Source organism: Cynocephalus volans, chromosome 5, assembly GCF_027409185.1.
Source record: "Cynocephalus volans isolate mCynVol1 chromosome 5, mCynVol1.pri, whole genome shotgun sequence".
NCBI lineage: Eukaryota > Metazoa > Chordata > Mammalia > Dermoptera > Cynocephalidae > Cynocephalus > Cynocephalus volans.
In genome coordinates, this window is record NC_084464.1 from 77,432,619 (window position 1) to 77,449,277 (window position 16,659).

General features: G+C 34.9%; 1 protein-coding gene across 6 annotated transcripts in view; it reads right to left on the reverse strand.

Annotated features, from left to right (window-relative positions):
• RIMS1 (regulating synaptic membrane exocytosis 1) overlaps positions 1-16,659 on the reverse strand; it is a 469,818-nt gene that overhangs the window by 383,777 nt on the left and 69,382 nt on the right. For all 6 annotated transcript variants that reach the window (XM_063096231.1, XM_063096237.1, XM_063096236.1 and 3 more), the window contains exon 2: positions 2,389-2,469. In XM_063096231.1, the coding sequence (XP_062952301.1) occupies positions 2,389-2,469 (81 nt within the window). The remainder of the gene's footprint in view (positions 1-2,388; positions 2,470-16,659) is intronic.

Sequence of the window (16,659 nt, forward strand, 5' to 3'; positions counted from 1 at the left end):
TACTACATATTTTATACACACACACACACACACACACACACACACACACACACACACACACACACACATATGAAATGCAAATATGACTATACCATTCTCCTAATTAAAACCCATTAGGGCAATCCTTATAACTAAATGTAATGTTTATTATGTTTTATATTTTGATCCAGTTACCATACACTGAAACCTAAGCTCTGTCCTAAAATACTAACCTGGGATGCACTCTTACATTTTCTATTTTCTTCTATTCCATTCAAAATCAAGGAGAAAAAAAAAAAGTCTGGTCACCAGCCTCTTGATTTTCATGCCCACTAATAGGTCATGATTTACAAATTTAAAAACACTAAACTACAAGCTAAAGCCCATCCTCAATCACTCCCTCCCAATTTATTTTTGCCCTTTCCATATTAACCTAGAAAGGCATTATGTGGATATGGAGAGCTCAATTCACAAACCCCACTCTCTACAGGAAATCAGTAGAAATAAGGAATAAATGCAGACTTTAAATTCTTCAGGCCACCTGCTGAGAAGTTCACTGTTTTAATCAGAAAATTATAGAGTTAGCAAAGAGATTGTCAGACAGGAGGATCCAAAGAGGCCACGGTTGCTTCTGCTTGGCCACTGCACTCAGAGGAGCCAGCAGGAAAGTCCTGCTAGGTACAATGTAAGCCACAGATGATTTCCACAACTACAAGCCAGTGGAAAATAAAAACGAAATAAGGAAAATAATAGTCTATAGTTTTGATGGGGAGGATGACAATTGCCATATCATATCTAATAATGTCCATCTTAGAATGATCTTTGGAATGAGTGGGACCAATTAAAATGGAACCCCAATATGTGAAATAAAACAGATTTTAAAATCAATGTTAATTCCTCAAAGAACTTTCCCAGAAATTGTTGAAATCCTAATATAAGTAAAATGATTTATAATTCCTAGAACATAAGATGGAGAGTAAGACCATATAGTTTACTATGAATTATCCAAAAAAAAGTATCATCGGAGGAAAAGGCTTTAGAGTAAGAACATTTATAGGGAAAAAAAAAAAAGGACAACATCAAAAGAGTTTCAAGTTTGTATTTTTTTTCATAATTTTTTTCATTTTTACTATGGTTAAATCAAAACTATTTTTATTCCTTGAAAAATACTGACTAAATATAGAAGATGATATTCAAGGGTACATATTAGATAAAATCTATACTGCACCTGTTGAGCCACCTGAAATTTATTTGCCAAAATTTTATATCCTAAAACATAAATTATTTTAAATTTTTTGTTATTGTATAAAATATACAAAATACAAGCATTTCAGTGACAAAATGAAAGGGAAAGCAGGGAGTGCAGAAGAAATCAAATAAGTAAACTCTGAGCTTCAAACACAGATTTTGACAAGATAAAATATACAAAGCTTTAAAATTCTGCAGAGTAGTATAATATATTCAATCCTATGAACAGAATTATGCTCCTGGTAAGAAAAATTAAATTTTATTTTATTTTATTTCAATCTTTGCCAATGCTAATAAAAGGTTGCCATAGTAAAATAATTACAAAAATATAGTTTTCTTCTCATAGCCTTTTTACTATCTCATCACTCTATTTTGTTTTATTCAAAGAATTCTCAGAGAGCTAAAGAAAACTACAGAAAATCAATCTGAGGACACATTTCTTCAAAGGCTTTTGCTATAAAGCTTGGAAGGAGGTATTTCCCCAGTAGTAACTGCTTGACTATAATAGTTATGCTAAGGATATTGCCACTGCTGAGCTATTTTTAAAAAATGTTTAATTTTTCTTACCAGGGACATATTTCTATTCCGAAGATTGAATATATCATGCTACTCTGCAAAATTGTGAAGCTTGTTAAATTTATCTCATCAAAATCCACAACTGAAACTCATAGTTTACTTATTTGATTTCTTCTCAACTCCCTGCTTTTCCTACTCTGTTAGGTTGTCTATTACCTTTAAATAACATAGTGTGAAGGTTGGTAATGGACTACCTACGCATTCCCTTATTTACACACTTTGGCCTCTACTCAGCACCCTATCTGTATCTTGCTTCCCCACTTCTCGAAAGTCTTATGCTCCAAATCCATAAAACAAATCACGAAACAGAACTGCTGCCACTCTAGAGTCCTAAAAAATTTGTCCCTTTCTTCTAATTAGTTTGAACCTTTCAACATGGTTTTAGAAACATCAGTTGACAAAGATACTCTATCTGGAGTTCCGGATCCCAAATAAATTTATCTAATTCAATAGTAGCCTTTTTACTATAGATACACCAGAGTGGCCAGAGTATCTACTCTCACATGCAATGTGAATTAATACATCTGTGACCAGTGATTTGTAAGAGACGACATTTTCAGTCAAGAAAACCAATGCCATACTCACGGTGAAGGTTGGTGGGGCTGGTTTTCAGCATTTCTTGGTGTTTTGCAGGCAGCAGGCTTCGCCAAGTCCCTGACAACACACCTGGGGCGCATGATAGACAGCACAACGCACTATTAATTATAAAAAGGATAGAACACATCTGGATATTAAACACCGTACTGAAAACACAATCTAAGGGAAAGTCTTTGCAAGCCCCTACAATATTAACCTTGGGGCACAGGAAAAGCCCCTAGAGTTGGAAGTCTTTGACTCAGGCTTTCAAAAGTTCAATTACACCCAAACAAAGTCTGTGCTAGCCTCTGTATTTGATTTCCTTTTAGCATCAATAAAATGATTGTCAGCAGCTTTCCCCATAGCAGAAAAGATACAGAAAGCTTTGGCCTCACACATCTAAAAGCTTAAAAATAGGAACAGCTGCTGTACTGGTATGTTAAAAATTGAGGAAGATTTTCTGTGGCTTTGGCTATTTTACTAAAAGGTGTGGACTTTTGTTTCACACTACTAATCACCACATAGGACTTTGAGATCTGAGAGGTCTCAAGACATCCCCCACGTTCAAAAGTCCATGCTAAGAGAGGAGGAAGAGATGGAAGGAAATATGTGTGTGTGTGTGCGTGTGTAAAATAAGAAGAAAAGATATCTGCAAAATGTGAAAAGCATAGTAAAAGGCCTTTGTGCCTTAAGTCTTCTATCACAGAATAAATAAATGCAGAGGGTAGACAGTACAGCAAAGCTCCAAAGGCCTGCAGGAGGAGATATTCTTACTCTCATGTAAACAAGGTTAACAGAGCTTTGGAGAGATTCACTGGTAGAAATCAGAAAACACCTCTATTTAAGGCTATATTTGAATGGCTCAGATATTTCTTCTTAAAAGCTTTAAAACCAACACAACTTTGAATAGAGGAGCCTTAATTATAAACTGAGACCCCACATCTTAGACTTTGCTCAATGTAAACACCCCTTAGGACCCAGGACCCTCAAACATTAATCTGATTCTTAAGAACTTCCATGGAGGCCTCTTGGAGATAGACTATACTGCTCATATTTAAGGCCAGTCATATTATTCTAGAAGTGGATCGCTGGTTAGACAGTGGAGGATAAACTGTTTTTCCAGAGCTAAGAGCTGCATAGCAAAATTCTCCACTTCTGAAAGAAATGATACAGGGAAACGTGGACACAATGCACAGAAACGTGCACACACACACACACACACTGCTCATTCCAAACAAAGTCAAGTGAGACTTAGAAATCAATATGCAACGTGACAAGAAAAGAAAACAGTGCCATTTCAAAGCCTCAGCACACCTTCCTCCTGGGATAAAAATAAAGAGTTGTGGCATTTGCCAAAAGCTGATGCTAAATTCTCAGTGGATTGGTCAAGAGATACGAGTCAAAAACATCCACAGGAACCACAAAACCTTATATTCTTTTTCCAGTTTCATGGGACAAGGCCAACATGCATCATTGTTAAGAGAACATTCAGGAAGGCAGTTGTTAGGGAGAAGTAATATACTAAGATTTCTGAGCTCTGAAATTTTAATCTAAGTTACACAAGGTACAATGCTCAGTAAGTTAAGTTTTATAGCACTGGAAAATCTTTAGCAATTCTCACTCAAGTAAAAGTAGCATATGCAACATATTCAATCTACATGCACTGATTTGTGAAAATATCTGAAATATCACCAACTTAGAAAAAAATTTGAATAATTATATCTATGAGAAATCTTGGTTTCTCACTCTTTTTACCCGCATCCCAGGTGTTCATACAAAGCTTTGAAATAAAAGAAATCCACCACTTAGAGTTCTTCTTAAATGTGCTTTGAAGTGACAATTTTCTAACAAATGTAGAGTATTAGCCAGCATTAGGGGTAGGTTTCTAGGCAAAGCATTTTTTTTTATGACTATAAGGCCATGCCTTTGTAAGAAAACTCTCATCTAATACCCACTCAGTGGTTTTGGTTTGAAATTACAATAGTTGACATACTGCTTCTGTCTGCACCATGCTACAAAATCTTTCTGCTAAAAATTTAATTTAAATTTGTGAACTTTAAAGTTTTATTGAATAATGAAAATAAAGTAAATCAGTCTTCAACGAGAATATATTTAGAATTAATTTAAATATAATGAAAAAAAAAGGAGAACGACACGTTTTCCACACTAACATATATCCTGACCACTGAACACATATTCAGGACTGAATATGTGTTCTGTGGCTAACTATCGAATCTGAGTTTTGAGGGGGAAAAACTGTTTCAGATTGTTAATTATTTAACCAATTTGGGGGGATTCTAAGCCATGGTAACATATAATCCTACATTATCTAATTTGCTTTCTATTTTTTAGCTGAAATTTCTTCTAGATAAAGAAAAAAAATACCCTGTGCTGAGAAAAAGACACATGAAAAATATATTATACTCATAAGATTTTTGTTAGCCTGTGCGGATTAACATTTCTTTAAAATTATAGTTGAATTGTGTCACAGTTTGGAGGGATAAACCATAATAGTTTTGACAGTTTAGCTCCAGCAATTTCCATGATCTCCCATGCATTAGGATTACTATAGTATAGACGTCTCCTACTTTAAGAAACACAACAATGACATTTCAGGATGTTGCAACTCTTAAGGGTCTGTCTCTGTATATGATTCACTCCTTCAGCTGAGCATAAGGAGACCACAAATGCTGCCATAGGCTAACTTCCCAGAATTACCATGGTTTGGGGGACTAGGAGTTCAAGGGGTTTGACCTCTTGTTCTTTGCAATGTCTTTAATTACTCAACGATTGATCAGACAAAGACTCTTACAGTCTTCTAACTGCATGCGAGCATTTCCTAGTCACTCAAGTACCACTGAAGATTTATGCAAATAAGACATTCTGCAACCAACTCAGGGGCCTGTTTCTCCTGACTCTGCCCTCAGCACTGCTGGGTTTTATGAATGACTGCAATCAATGCGATGAATGGCTGCCAACTGCCCACTCAGCCACGTCCACTCTTCAGTGCATGTACTCATGGGAGAAACTCACATTGCCACCAGCCTGCAGATGAGGCTATGGTAAGGCTTTCTCTCTCCAAACAGGAACTAAACGTGCTTCCAGATACTTAGAGTATGTGAATTAAAAATTCTAAATGCTGTCAAGAAACACAATTTACATAATTACTTTCTCCTTTTTGGCTTTCTATTTGGGTGCCTGCAATCATTATCCCCTACCCATCTCCCCCTCCCCCAAAAAAACCACCACCACTATTTTATAAGACTTTATCTGAATTTGAAGTTTGAATTGTTTTATCTTTCATGACTCAAATCAGGAAGCTAGTTAGTGTGCACTAAGCTGCCAAATAGTAGACTATGGCATGTTTACATTTCTGTTCCTAATCTTACGTTTTTCTAATTCTCTTATTATCAATGGAGACAACAATTAGATCCAAACAGTTCTGGGGAAATAAGTGTGTTTGTACCTGCTTCCCAAGTGTTATTGTACTAGCACACATTTGTCCTAAGAGGCCTTAGGGGCAGTTAAAACAATACACGGTTGAGGAAATAAAACATTTTAAAAATACACAATCTTCTGATTTGCTGATCACTGATCAAAAATACATAGAAACAGGGAGCACTGACAAGAAGAGACTTCAGAGGCTCTTTAGCTTTCCACCTTTCCTTCTAAGCCTCCCATTCAGTGTTTCAAGCCATTTTTCAACATGGAATTAGCCAAAAATTACCCAAAATATATGCAAAATTCTTATCTCCGGCTTGATCCTCTCTTCTTAACTCCAGAGTCAGACATGCAACTACCTCCTAAATAGTTTCACTTGGGTATCTAATAGGCCTCTTAAAATCAACAGGCCCCAAATGGTACTCTGTCTTTTCCCCTGAATCTGACCCTCCAGCAGCCGTCTCCAACTTGGCTCATTGTAAATACGTTTCTCCAGCTGTTCAGGCCAAAAACTTTAGACTTGGCTCCTTTTTTTCTCTCACACCTGGTGTCTCATGTACCAGATTGGCTACATTTTCAAGATACGTCCAGAATCTGATCATTTATCAACTTTTTCACTATTGCCACCCTGTCCCAAGCCAATATCGTCTTTTATTTGAATTCCTGCCATAGACTTTTAACTGGCTGCCCAGCATTTACCCTTGCTCTCCTCCTAGAGTCTGTGCTCACACAACAGCCAGAGTGACTCATTTGAAAGAAAAATCAGATCACAACACCTCTGCTCAAGATCCTGTAATGATTCCCCATTTTACTCTCAATGAAATGCCAGAGTCCTTAGGATATCATCTGGCTTTCCATTACTCTCCAAGTTTATTTCCTGCTGTTCCCCACCACCACCCCTTTCTTGCCTTGGGGTCTTTGCACAGGCCTTTCTTTCTGCCTGTAATGCTCTTCCCCTTACTAAACCCCTTATCTCTTTCAAGTCTTTGCTCAAATGTCAGTTTTTGATGGTTTCTGCCCTAACCATTCTACTTACTGCTACAGTCTGATGTCCCCCATCACACCCACATATTTCCAAATGCCCCTTTCTTTGCTCTATTTACTGAAATTTATTGTATCTCACTGTTGCAATATTTCTACACAAAAGCAGGGATATTTGTCTATTTGATTCACTGACATATGTCAAGAACTTAGAACAGGGCCTGACGTAAAATAGTCACTCATAACCTATCTGTTAAGTGAATGAGATAAAAAAGAATAAAAAGCTATAGATTTCAAGCTCCAGTAGCTAATTTAACATGATAAAACAAAGTGATTTAGAATAGATTCTAGGCAACACTTTTTTGTGAGGTTATAGCATGTTTCTATAAAATATTTATAAAATATAAATTAATTTCTGACCAACAAGTCTTATGATTTGAATAACTCCACTAAATTTGTTTTTATATGGCTTGACTACGCTTCATTTTCTTTTTGAACAAGAAATGTTCAGAAAATAAGCATATGATTTATTTAGCAGAAAGACTCTTTAATGTCAAATTACTGTTTTGAACCAGCTAGATACTAATTAACACGTAGTATACTAATATTTTATGAAATAAAACTTTAAGATAATTGTATATGAGAAAATTCCTTAATAATAAAGAGAGAAAATTAATCTCTTTTTCTTCTGATTTTTCTAAACACAATAGGAAAATAAGTAAAACTTCTATTCATTTAACACCTTCTATTCATATACCAAAACATACAAAGCGTATCTCATTTAACCTTCACACCACCCTGCAAGGGAATATGACTGTCCTACTTGACAGATGAAGAAACTGTGGATCTAAGATATTAAATTATTTCTACAATAATAAATGGCAAACGTTGATACTTTAAGAAGCTAGGATTTAAGTCAAGGTTGGTTTGGTATTAAAGCTAATGTCCTTTCCACTATACTCAAAAGATGAATCAAAACTGATAAAAATCAATTGTGAAGTTACAAAGTCCAGTATCCTCAGATATGAGGGTACTTCAAAAAGTTCATGGAAAGATTCCTGTTATCTTTCAATTCTCTTTTTTCAAACTTTTTGAAGTACCCTCATATGTTTCAATACCATTGGTTTCATGATGTAGATACATTGTTGAAAGTATTCAAATAATCCTATATTTAACTCACAATGTTCTTTAAGCATTATCATAGTAACAAAAGAGCATCTTCTGCAAATATAACAGCAGAACAATGGTGACAGCAGGATATTGAGTTGGCTAAACTAGAAATGACCTTAAGACCAATAGGAATACTGTAGTACCACAGAATATAAAATGCAATTATCTGGTATACAGAAAGGGTTAAATCAAGAAAGCTGAAAAGACAAAAGATTCATTTGCAATACAAATAGAGTGCAATTGATAAAAATCTTTTCAAATATATTTTTCAAAGGAGGTTTTCAGAAGTGATCTCATTTCTATTCACAAATTCTGAAAGAGGAAAAGTTGAAAATATTCCAAAATTCATTTTATGTAAAAAATTACATATTCATGTTAATTTAATAGTGAACAAACGGGTATGATGACTGTTACCCATAAGATGAAGATAGAACTGTGAAAATTCTACACCAGAAGGAAAAGTGCATGTTGGAATTCTGAAAAGCCAGATGTACTAATCACAAATCATCAGGGCCTGTTATACCTCTGATGTGCATTCCGGGAACCCTCAGAAGCTACATCAGAGTAATTTTTATTTTTAAAAAAGTATGGAAGACAGGTGAAGTAGAGCCCCAATTATAAGAAACGAGAAGCCAGCTGGCCATTTCTCACGGTGAATGATGAGGGCTGCTGACCTTCCCCTGAAGAGGCTAGGAAGTTATTCCCCAAATCAGACAAAGGCTAGGATTCTAAAACAAAAGGTGATAACAAGATAAAGATCCACTACAGAGATTAATGGAAGATTTTAAATTTTGGAAAAACAAATTTTTCAAAGACTGATAAGAAAAGAAAATAATAGGTAAGGAGTCAAGTACCTGGCCTCCTGGATTATTCAAACCTATCCTGCTTATCATTGTTTAGGTCTCCAGAATGCTAACAGGCTTGATTCTACAAGATCCTAATATTGCTTCCAAGATTTCAGGAACATGTCCAATCAACCTCTTTTTACCCAAGCTACTATTTTCTGTTAACACAATCAGTTTCTTTCTCCATTCACCAATTCTTGAAATAATATACTTAACTATGGATTTATATTTGCTATAATCCTCTGTGTACATTTTTCTACTTACTAACCTGCATTCATTCTTCAAAAGCCACCTGCTGCCTGCAACACACACACAATTTTAGAACACCTAGAGTTCCAGAAATTTTCTTCCACTAAATCTGCAAGGGAGAAACTCTGTTCATTCCATAAGGAAAAAATAAAAACCTATCCAGTAAGAAATAAGGAATCTCCAAAAGAGGAAGCAGAGGGAGCCATCAAATAAGATGAGGACTGAAATCATGTTTTGGATTCTCCAAGAGTAGAAAGAGATGGAGCTCAAGTGGAATTGCAGTGGGTGGATGAGAAAAAGGGTGATGTGAAAAGGGAGCTAGAGAACATAGACAATTACTGCAAATGTAGACAAAAGCTGAATTTAGAAAAGAGGGACTGATGAAGGGAAAACGGTCTTTTTGATATTTATGGGCACAATTCTAGGTGAGGGAATTAGCCATGAGAAAGGAAAGAGTTAAAGGTACTGGGGAGAGAGGAGGTGAGGGGAGGGGAAAGGAGGGAAAGGAAATTAGAAGCAAGGGGAGGGTAAGGGAAGGAGGAGAAAAGAAGAGTTTAGTGAGGAAACAGGTTGCTGAGGAGGTGGACAGGGAGGACATGAACTAAACAGGTAGGGGATTATTTCCCAAAATGTCACCTTTCCTTCGAACATAACTGCCATCTCCATTTTCCCCCAAAATGATTCTTTCAGGATAATGCTTCATGAGATTCATTTTGGAAAGGATTTGGAGAGTGAAAATCATCTCTTCACCTCAGCTCATATTTCAAACTCAGCTTCTAGAGGCAGAAATGTGGGCTCAAAACTTCTTCCCAACCCCTGCCTGTGCCAGAGGTGTGGAGGGTGAAATGTCTGAGGGAGCTCTCTGTTCCCAACTGACATCCACTAACAGTCATGCTTTCACTAGTGTGTAGGGTCACCATGATTTAAGAGCAGGAAGAAGCTGGTAGTTTCCTCTTTTGCTTGTTGGGGCAAGCAAGGAAAGAAACTTCTATTCAATTCTTGAGTATCCAGCTTCCCTGCAGTAAGCACCCTGGGCAGGCCTAGGTGGAACAGACTCTTCCAGGCTTCTAATTCTTTCTCTCTTTCTCACTAACCCATGTCTATTTGAACTATTTAGGTTAACACATTTGAAGCCTGCTCAGAAGACTTAGTCTTTTATATTTAGAGTGAGTTTTTAAAAAACAAAAACAAAAACAAAACCTTACTTGAGAATGACAATCCATCGTAATTAGGGAGAACATCAGAAAAACTAAAAGGACATCTAATTTTCTCTAGCAATGGAGGAAACATGGTCTGAATCAGCAGATTCAGATTTATTCCTCTGGCATCCATGACAGATGGTGTTTCTGTGTGGAACATGTCACTATGGGCTCCAGTTGCACAGATCTAAGTCCCATCCATTTATTTTCCACTAAGGAAAACATATTGGTCTAAAAGTGAGAATGATCGTGATATGAGAATAATCTTGGAACTAGCACAGGTTATCTTAAAGATAGAATTGTCTATAGCCCTTAATACTTCCATTTCTATTAATAAAGAGTTCCAACACCCCTCACAGCTAGTTTATGTGCCTTACAGCTCAACCACTAGTCTAAACTGCTGGCTTTGTCTCAAGGTGGGTAAGTGTGGTTTCTTCATTTTAAGACACAATCACTGATTTGAATGAGTGAGATGTGAGATGGTTTAGGTGGCAATAACACCAAGTTAAAGAGGAATATTAACACTCTCAAGAAGAGGCATATAACTAAAACTGGTCTTCATTAATTTGAAAAAAGCAATTCAGCAAAATATAAATCAATTTAGATATAAAAACTAACAACAACAAAACAGAAAAATAACAGTTAATAATGTCAGCTAAAATTTCTTAGTGCCTACAGTGGGCCTGGAGCTGTGCTACAAATCCCACATGCCTTTCGTCATGTCATCTGGTCATATGTCATATATTGTGCTTGGTGCTTTGTGAGGCAAAAAACTGATAATGCTATTAAAGTTACAAATTTATTTGTGAAATAGCACAATTTCTTCTTAAAAGCACAATTCATCACTTGAAAACCACACGATACCTCTGAAGCATTTTGTTTTAAGTAAACAAATGATTTCTTTCAAGTTTCAGTAAGAGCCACACAATTATAATTGAATATTTCAAGTTGTAAGCACTGGCCTTTACTTCACATCTCCTTGCCACATTTCAGTGTTATACGAGAGTAAGGTATTTGTCAGATAATGGTTGTCTACAGTCTAAATGTTCAGGGTAAAAGATGAAATTTAGTAGTAGAAGAGAAACGGATGGTATTTGTAAATATAATTGCCAGAGCTATTTTACAACTAACAAGTTTTCTGCTTTTTTTTGTATCGGAAAATCACAGCTCTTTGAATAATGATTTTAGGGTAGGTCTATGTATCTAAGTATGCCTTTTCTCCACAAAGCATCCATTCTTCTCCCTCATCTGGGAGCCAGACAGCTAAATAAATATCTACCGAGAGGTCCATAATGGTTCCTTGGTGGGATTTAAGTGGACTTTAAATAGAGAAAATGGGAAAATGAAACTTGGAAAAGTATTAATGAAATATTTCAGGCATTACTTTCAATTAATTGAAACTATTTTCTCAACTGATTCACCTGCCTAAAAAGTTACAGACACTGAAGTCAAGCAGATATGAGAATGTGCGGTACGTGGACTACTGTGTATAAATATTAAAGTGCCATATAAGAAATATAGACTATTCATTTTCTATGGTAAATAAATATTTCTTTATTTTGTCAAGAGGCCACAATGCCTCTTTTACCTAAAATATGACAGAATGAAACCAATTTGACAATTCAATGGCAACTTTAATATACTGCTATGACCTATCACTTTCTCTAACAACCAAAATATCGTCAAATCCTCTGGCTATTCCTTTGAAAGACATCTTCAAATTTCTTATTTACATCTGCTACTTCCAAATCCATTTTCTCTCTTAAATGAACAGCTTGAGTGTCTTCCTCAAGCTTTATTTTCTGCTATCAGAGATTCTACAAAAGTCCCATTCCCCACCAGATTAAGTGCATACACAGCTATCTCATTCCCAGGTACTTCACCTTGATTCTCTCACCTCACTCACTAATTGTTTCCCTCATTTGCTAAATCTCTTCCTCCTCATTTCTAACATAGCCCATTTCCCAAGTCAGGTAAACCTATTCCACATTTTTAGAACATTATTTTGTCACTTTCATCTCCATTTCATATCCCATTTTCCTTACTTGTGTGACCTTTCTTCCTCTTCTTTAATTTTCAACTTAAATTTTCTCCTTTCTGAATTCAACTCAAATGTATTGAACTCCAGGAAGACTTCCAGGCTAAGGACTCACATTAATCTTTCACCAGCATCTTCTAAAAACATAGTTTCTTATATGGGCATGAGAGACTTTATTTAATAGTAGTAGCCCCAGTACTGGGAAGCAGTTCAAGAACTGTCTACTTTGGAAATAGGACATGAATTGGTAATATGTTCCAAGGACCCATTAGGATGACCTGATGATTATAACATCTTTATGAATCATTGCATCGTGGTTGGGTATAAACAACAAACAAATACTTACAGGACACCTGCTTGGTGCCACGTACCATGCCAAATATAATCCCAACCTGAAAGCAAGTAAGTCTATTCATCAATAGGAGTATCAGTAATGATAACGTACATTTATTAAGCACTTATGATACAATAGGGACTCCCTTACAATCTTTATATGCATTAACTCATTTGATCCTCGCAACAAATCCATGTAGTAAGCAGGCTAAATAACAACTACTTGACAGAGGATTACAAAGTCCTGTTCTGGATAAGTTAACATAGTATTAGCTCCACAAGCTGAACTCTATTTTACTACTATACAATTTTATTTCCTTGAAGATGCTTAAATTAATTTTTGATTAAAAAATTCATTATCTTCAAATACAGGTAAAAACAACAAGATCAAGTGTAGGAATCTAGAATTAATAATAAGTGCTGTCTCTTTTCCCCCTAAAATGTTAAATAGAAAGTATATTTATTGTGTGGAATAAAATTCTAGTGTATTATACTTTTAATACATATGTACACTGTCATGTCACTGTGTTCTCCAGGGTGATAACATAATTTTAATTATATTATCACACATAACTAATGTTCAGCTTGTTCTTCAGCATCACGTTCAGAGTTCCAGCTAGTCCCAGCATTTACTGTGCATATACTTCTTACTTATAGATCCATGTATATAAAAAAAATTAGAGGTTTTCAAACTCTAAGACTGAAATTTGTCACTCCTTCTATCAAAGTCATTAACTTCTACAGCATTCACGCTTCTACCAAAGGCAAACCTAAAGCCACAGAGAATTCACCAGCCTCGAGATAGCTAATTCTACGGTTAAAGATTTCTGATTATGGGAATATTCTTTTTAAATGTTTATTGAAATCTGCCCTTGAAAAGCTTACAGGACAAGTTTGCTGCCTTTCTAAAAGACAATCTCTGCATATATTTGAATTCAGTGGTCCTTTATCCTCTCTCCACTTCTTTTCTCACCAGTTTCTCAATTCTCTCTTACTAGGCATGTATTCCAGATACCTAACTACTTTAGATGCATTTCTTTCAGTTAATAATTCACTTAAGTTTGACAGCCAGTCATAGAAAAAGGCCAAATGACAGAAGTGTTGTTCAGGGGAAATTAACCATTAGTGGCTTCCAAACCTGGTCACTCATCAGAATTTTCTAAAGAGGTTTTTAAAGGGAAGACTTGGGCGACAGCCCAGACCTACTACAGAGCTGGGGTTTGGTCTCAGGAATTTTCATATTATTAGCTCTCCTGGGTGATTCTAATGTGTTCAGGCAGGTGTTTGGGAACTGCTGATGGAGAATGAGCCATTCATTCACTCCACTAGATAGTATGAATCCTTCCTTTGGAGGCTACCACAAGAATTCTCCATAATTTGAACCGCATTATCATAGTCTCTCATAAAATAGCTTTCCTTGAACTGCATTTTAATGTTATGTCCTCAGCTTTTATGACAGGTCGATACAAGAAATAGCTGTATGAAGCTGTATGAAGTTTCTGCCTTTACTGTAAAGTAATGGTGAGGTCACTGACTGTTACATCATTTTGAACCCTTTCTATAAAACCTCATATTAGTTTTTTTTTTTTCTTCAAAATTGAGCAATAAGAAAAATGTCACTCATCTTCTATTAAAAATCATTATGATTTCTTTTGGTCATGGATCTAAGGAAGCTTGGAGAAAAACAGTTTATCTAACAACTCTGTTGACACAGTAAGCATATTAATAATCTTATTTTTTTCGTGGTCATAAGTTTCAATTTCTACTTACTAATGTTTTATGTGAAATTCTTTTGAGAAAAGCAAAGTAGAATCATAGTAAGAGAGAAAGAAAAAATGGTTAAAGCCCTACAATGCAAAAATCTTAAGAATTTTTATACCTTACAAGAAAAAAATTAAAAGACTCCATTTCTCTTAGGTTTGGTAAATCTAATCTGCCTTGTAGAGCTTATCCTGGAACCTACTAGATACATATTTAATGATAATTATTATGATGACATCTTGCTAAAGTTGAAATGTTATACACAATTAGCATTTCTGAAAGAATGTGTCATGGAAACATTCCGTAGGAATTAAATGTGTTATCACACTGAAAGAAAGTGGTTTCCTGGTGAAATAAGTTAAGGAAACATTAAATTAAACAAGTTGAGCAGGGTTTTTACTGCATAACTTTTCGGAATCTTAAAAATGTTTGCGTTTGTTGTTCACCTGTAAAACAGAACTGTAATATGTAGGATTTTCCAAAGAATAGTACTCAATTTGAGAAAAAAATGACATGCCATTTAGTAATTGCACACATGAGAAATATGCATAATCCAGGGGATATGAGCAATTCGTGGTAAGTTTTCCCAAATGATACTAAAAAGCAAATATGGCATTTTACTTCAGTGGGAAATACTGTCAATTGACCAACATCTTGGTCTTTAAGTATTACCACATTTACCTAAATATGTGCAACCGCCTCACATTTTGATCCACCAAATAAATACATCACCCAGCTCTTAGAAAGTTCATCTTCCAAGTAAGACAATACAGTTTTAGGAGTACATATTTTTCTTCATTCTTATTTATCAATTTCACAGAGAGATGACAAACACAAGCTACTCAATAAATTCTTTTATGTCTAAGCATTCAATATAAACTCAGCAAAGAAGCAGATTTTGACCTAAACTAACAATTCTTTGTGCAATTCAAACAATTCTTTTGTTTGTTTTTACACAATAGTAAACAATGTACTTACATAAACTATGAGAGAATTAAACAAAGAGGCATAGTGAATACTAATGTACTTTGCAATTTCTAAATTAGATATGTGGAAATAAAAATGTAATCATTGCAGTAGGTAGACTATATATGTCATGCTAATAGTAGAGTGGAAATATTACAAACTCAACATTTCTCCTGTTCATACATACTTTTCATACACATATTTTTCAGGCAAATAACTGTGTATCTTCTTTTGCTTTTAGAAAAATTTCAAGGGACAATGAAAATTTTTTTCTAAAACTACATAATTACCTTATTTAAAAACTTTACTATTTTTTTCTCCTATTATAAAATTAAGTGGCAAATCAACCAAAAAATGGGAACACTGACAAGAAAAGATAATGTGACACTGTCTTCCTCTATTCAGATCACCCATATTTTTATTGCTATGTAATTAAAGATGACCCTCTTACATAGGAAATACAATCATACATCGCTTAACAAGGGGATACCTTCTGAGAAATGCATCATTAGGCAATTTCATCAATGTGTGAACATCATAGAGTGTACTTACATGCCATATAGCCTACTATACATATAGGCTATATGGTATAGTCTGTGGCTCAAACCTGGCTATAAACATGTACAGCAAGTTACTGTACTGAATATTGTAGGCAATTGTAACACAATAGTAAGTAGTTGTATATCTAAACATATCTAAACATAGAAAAGGTACAGTAAAATAATGGTATTATAATCTTATAGGACTACTGTCATATATTCACTCAGTCCTTGACCAAAATGTCATTATGTAATATTTTAGTTTTGATACTAAGTAGTTAAGGATTACTGATCTCTAATGAACAATAAAAATTTAAATGCTGAATTACATCAAAAAATTTTTAAATTCCATCAAAAGACACTATTAAAATTATAAATATGCAATCAATCAAAAGCTGACAGAAAATATTTGCATTATATATCTTACATATACATTACATATAGATAGGTACATGTGTACACACATATATGCATTACACATATGTACATATACAGGACTTGTATCCAGAATATATAAAGAATTCTTATAAATCAATAATAAAAAGCACCCTATCCTATGACCCAGAAATCAATTCCTAGGCCTTTACCCAAGAGAAATTGAAACATAGGTTTACAAAATGATTTGTATAAGAATGTTTATAGTAGTCTCATTCATAATAGCCTAAAACTGGAAACAACTCAGGTGTTCATAAATAGAAGAAGTGATTGAAAAGAGTCACAGTATAGTCATACAATAGAATGTATACTAATACATTCAT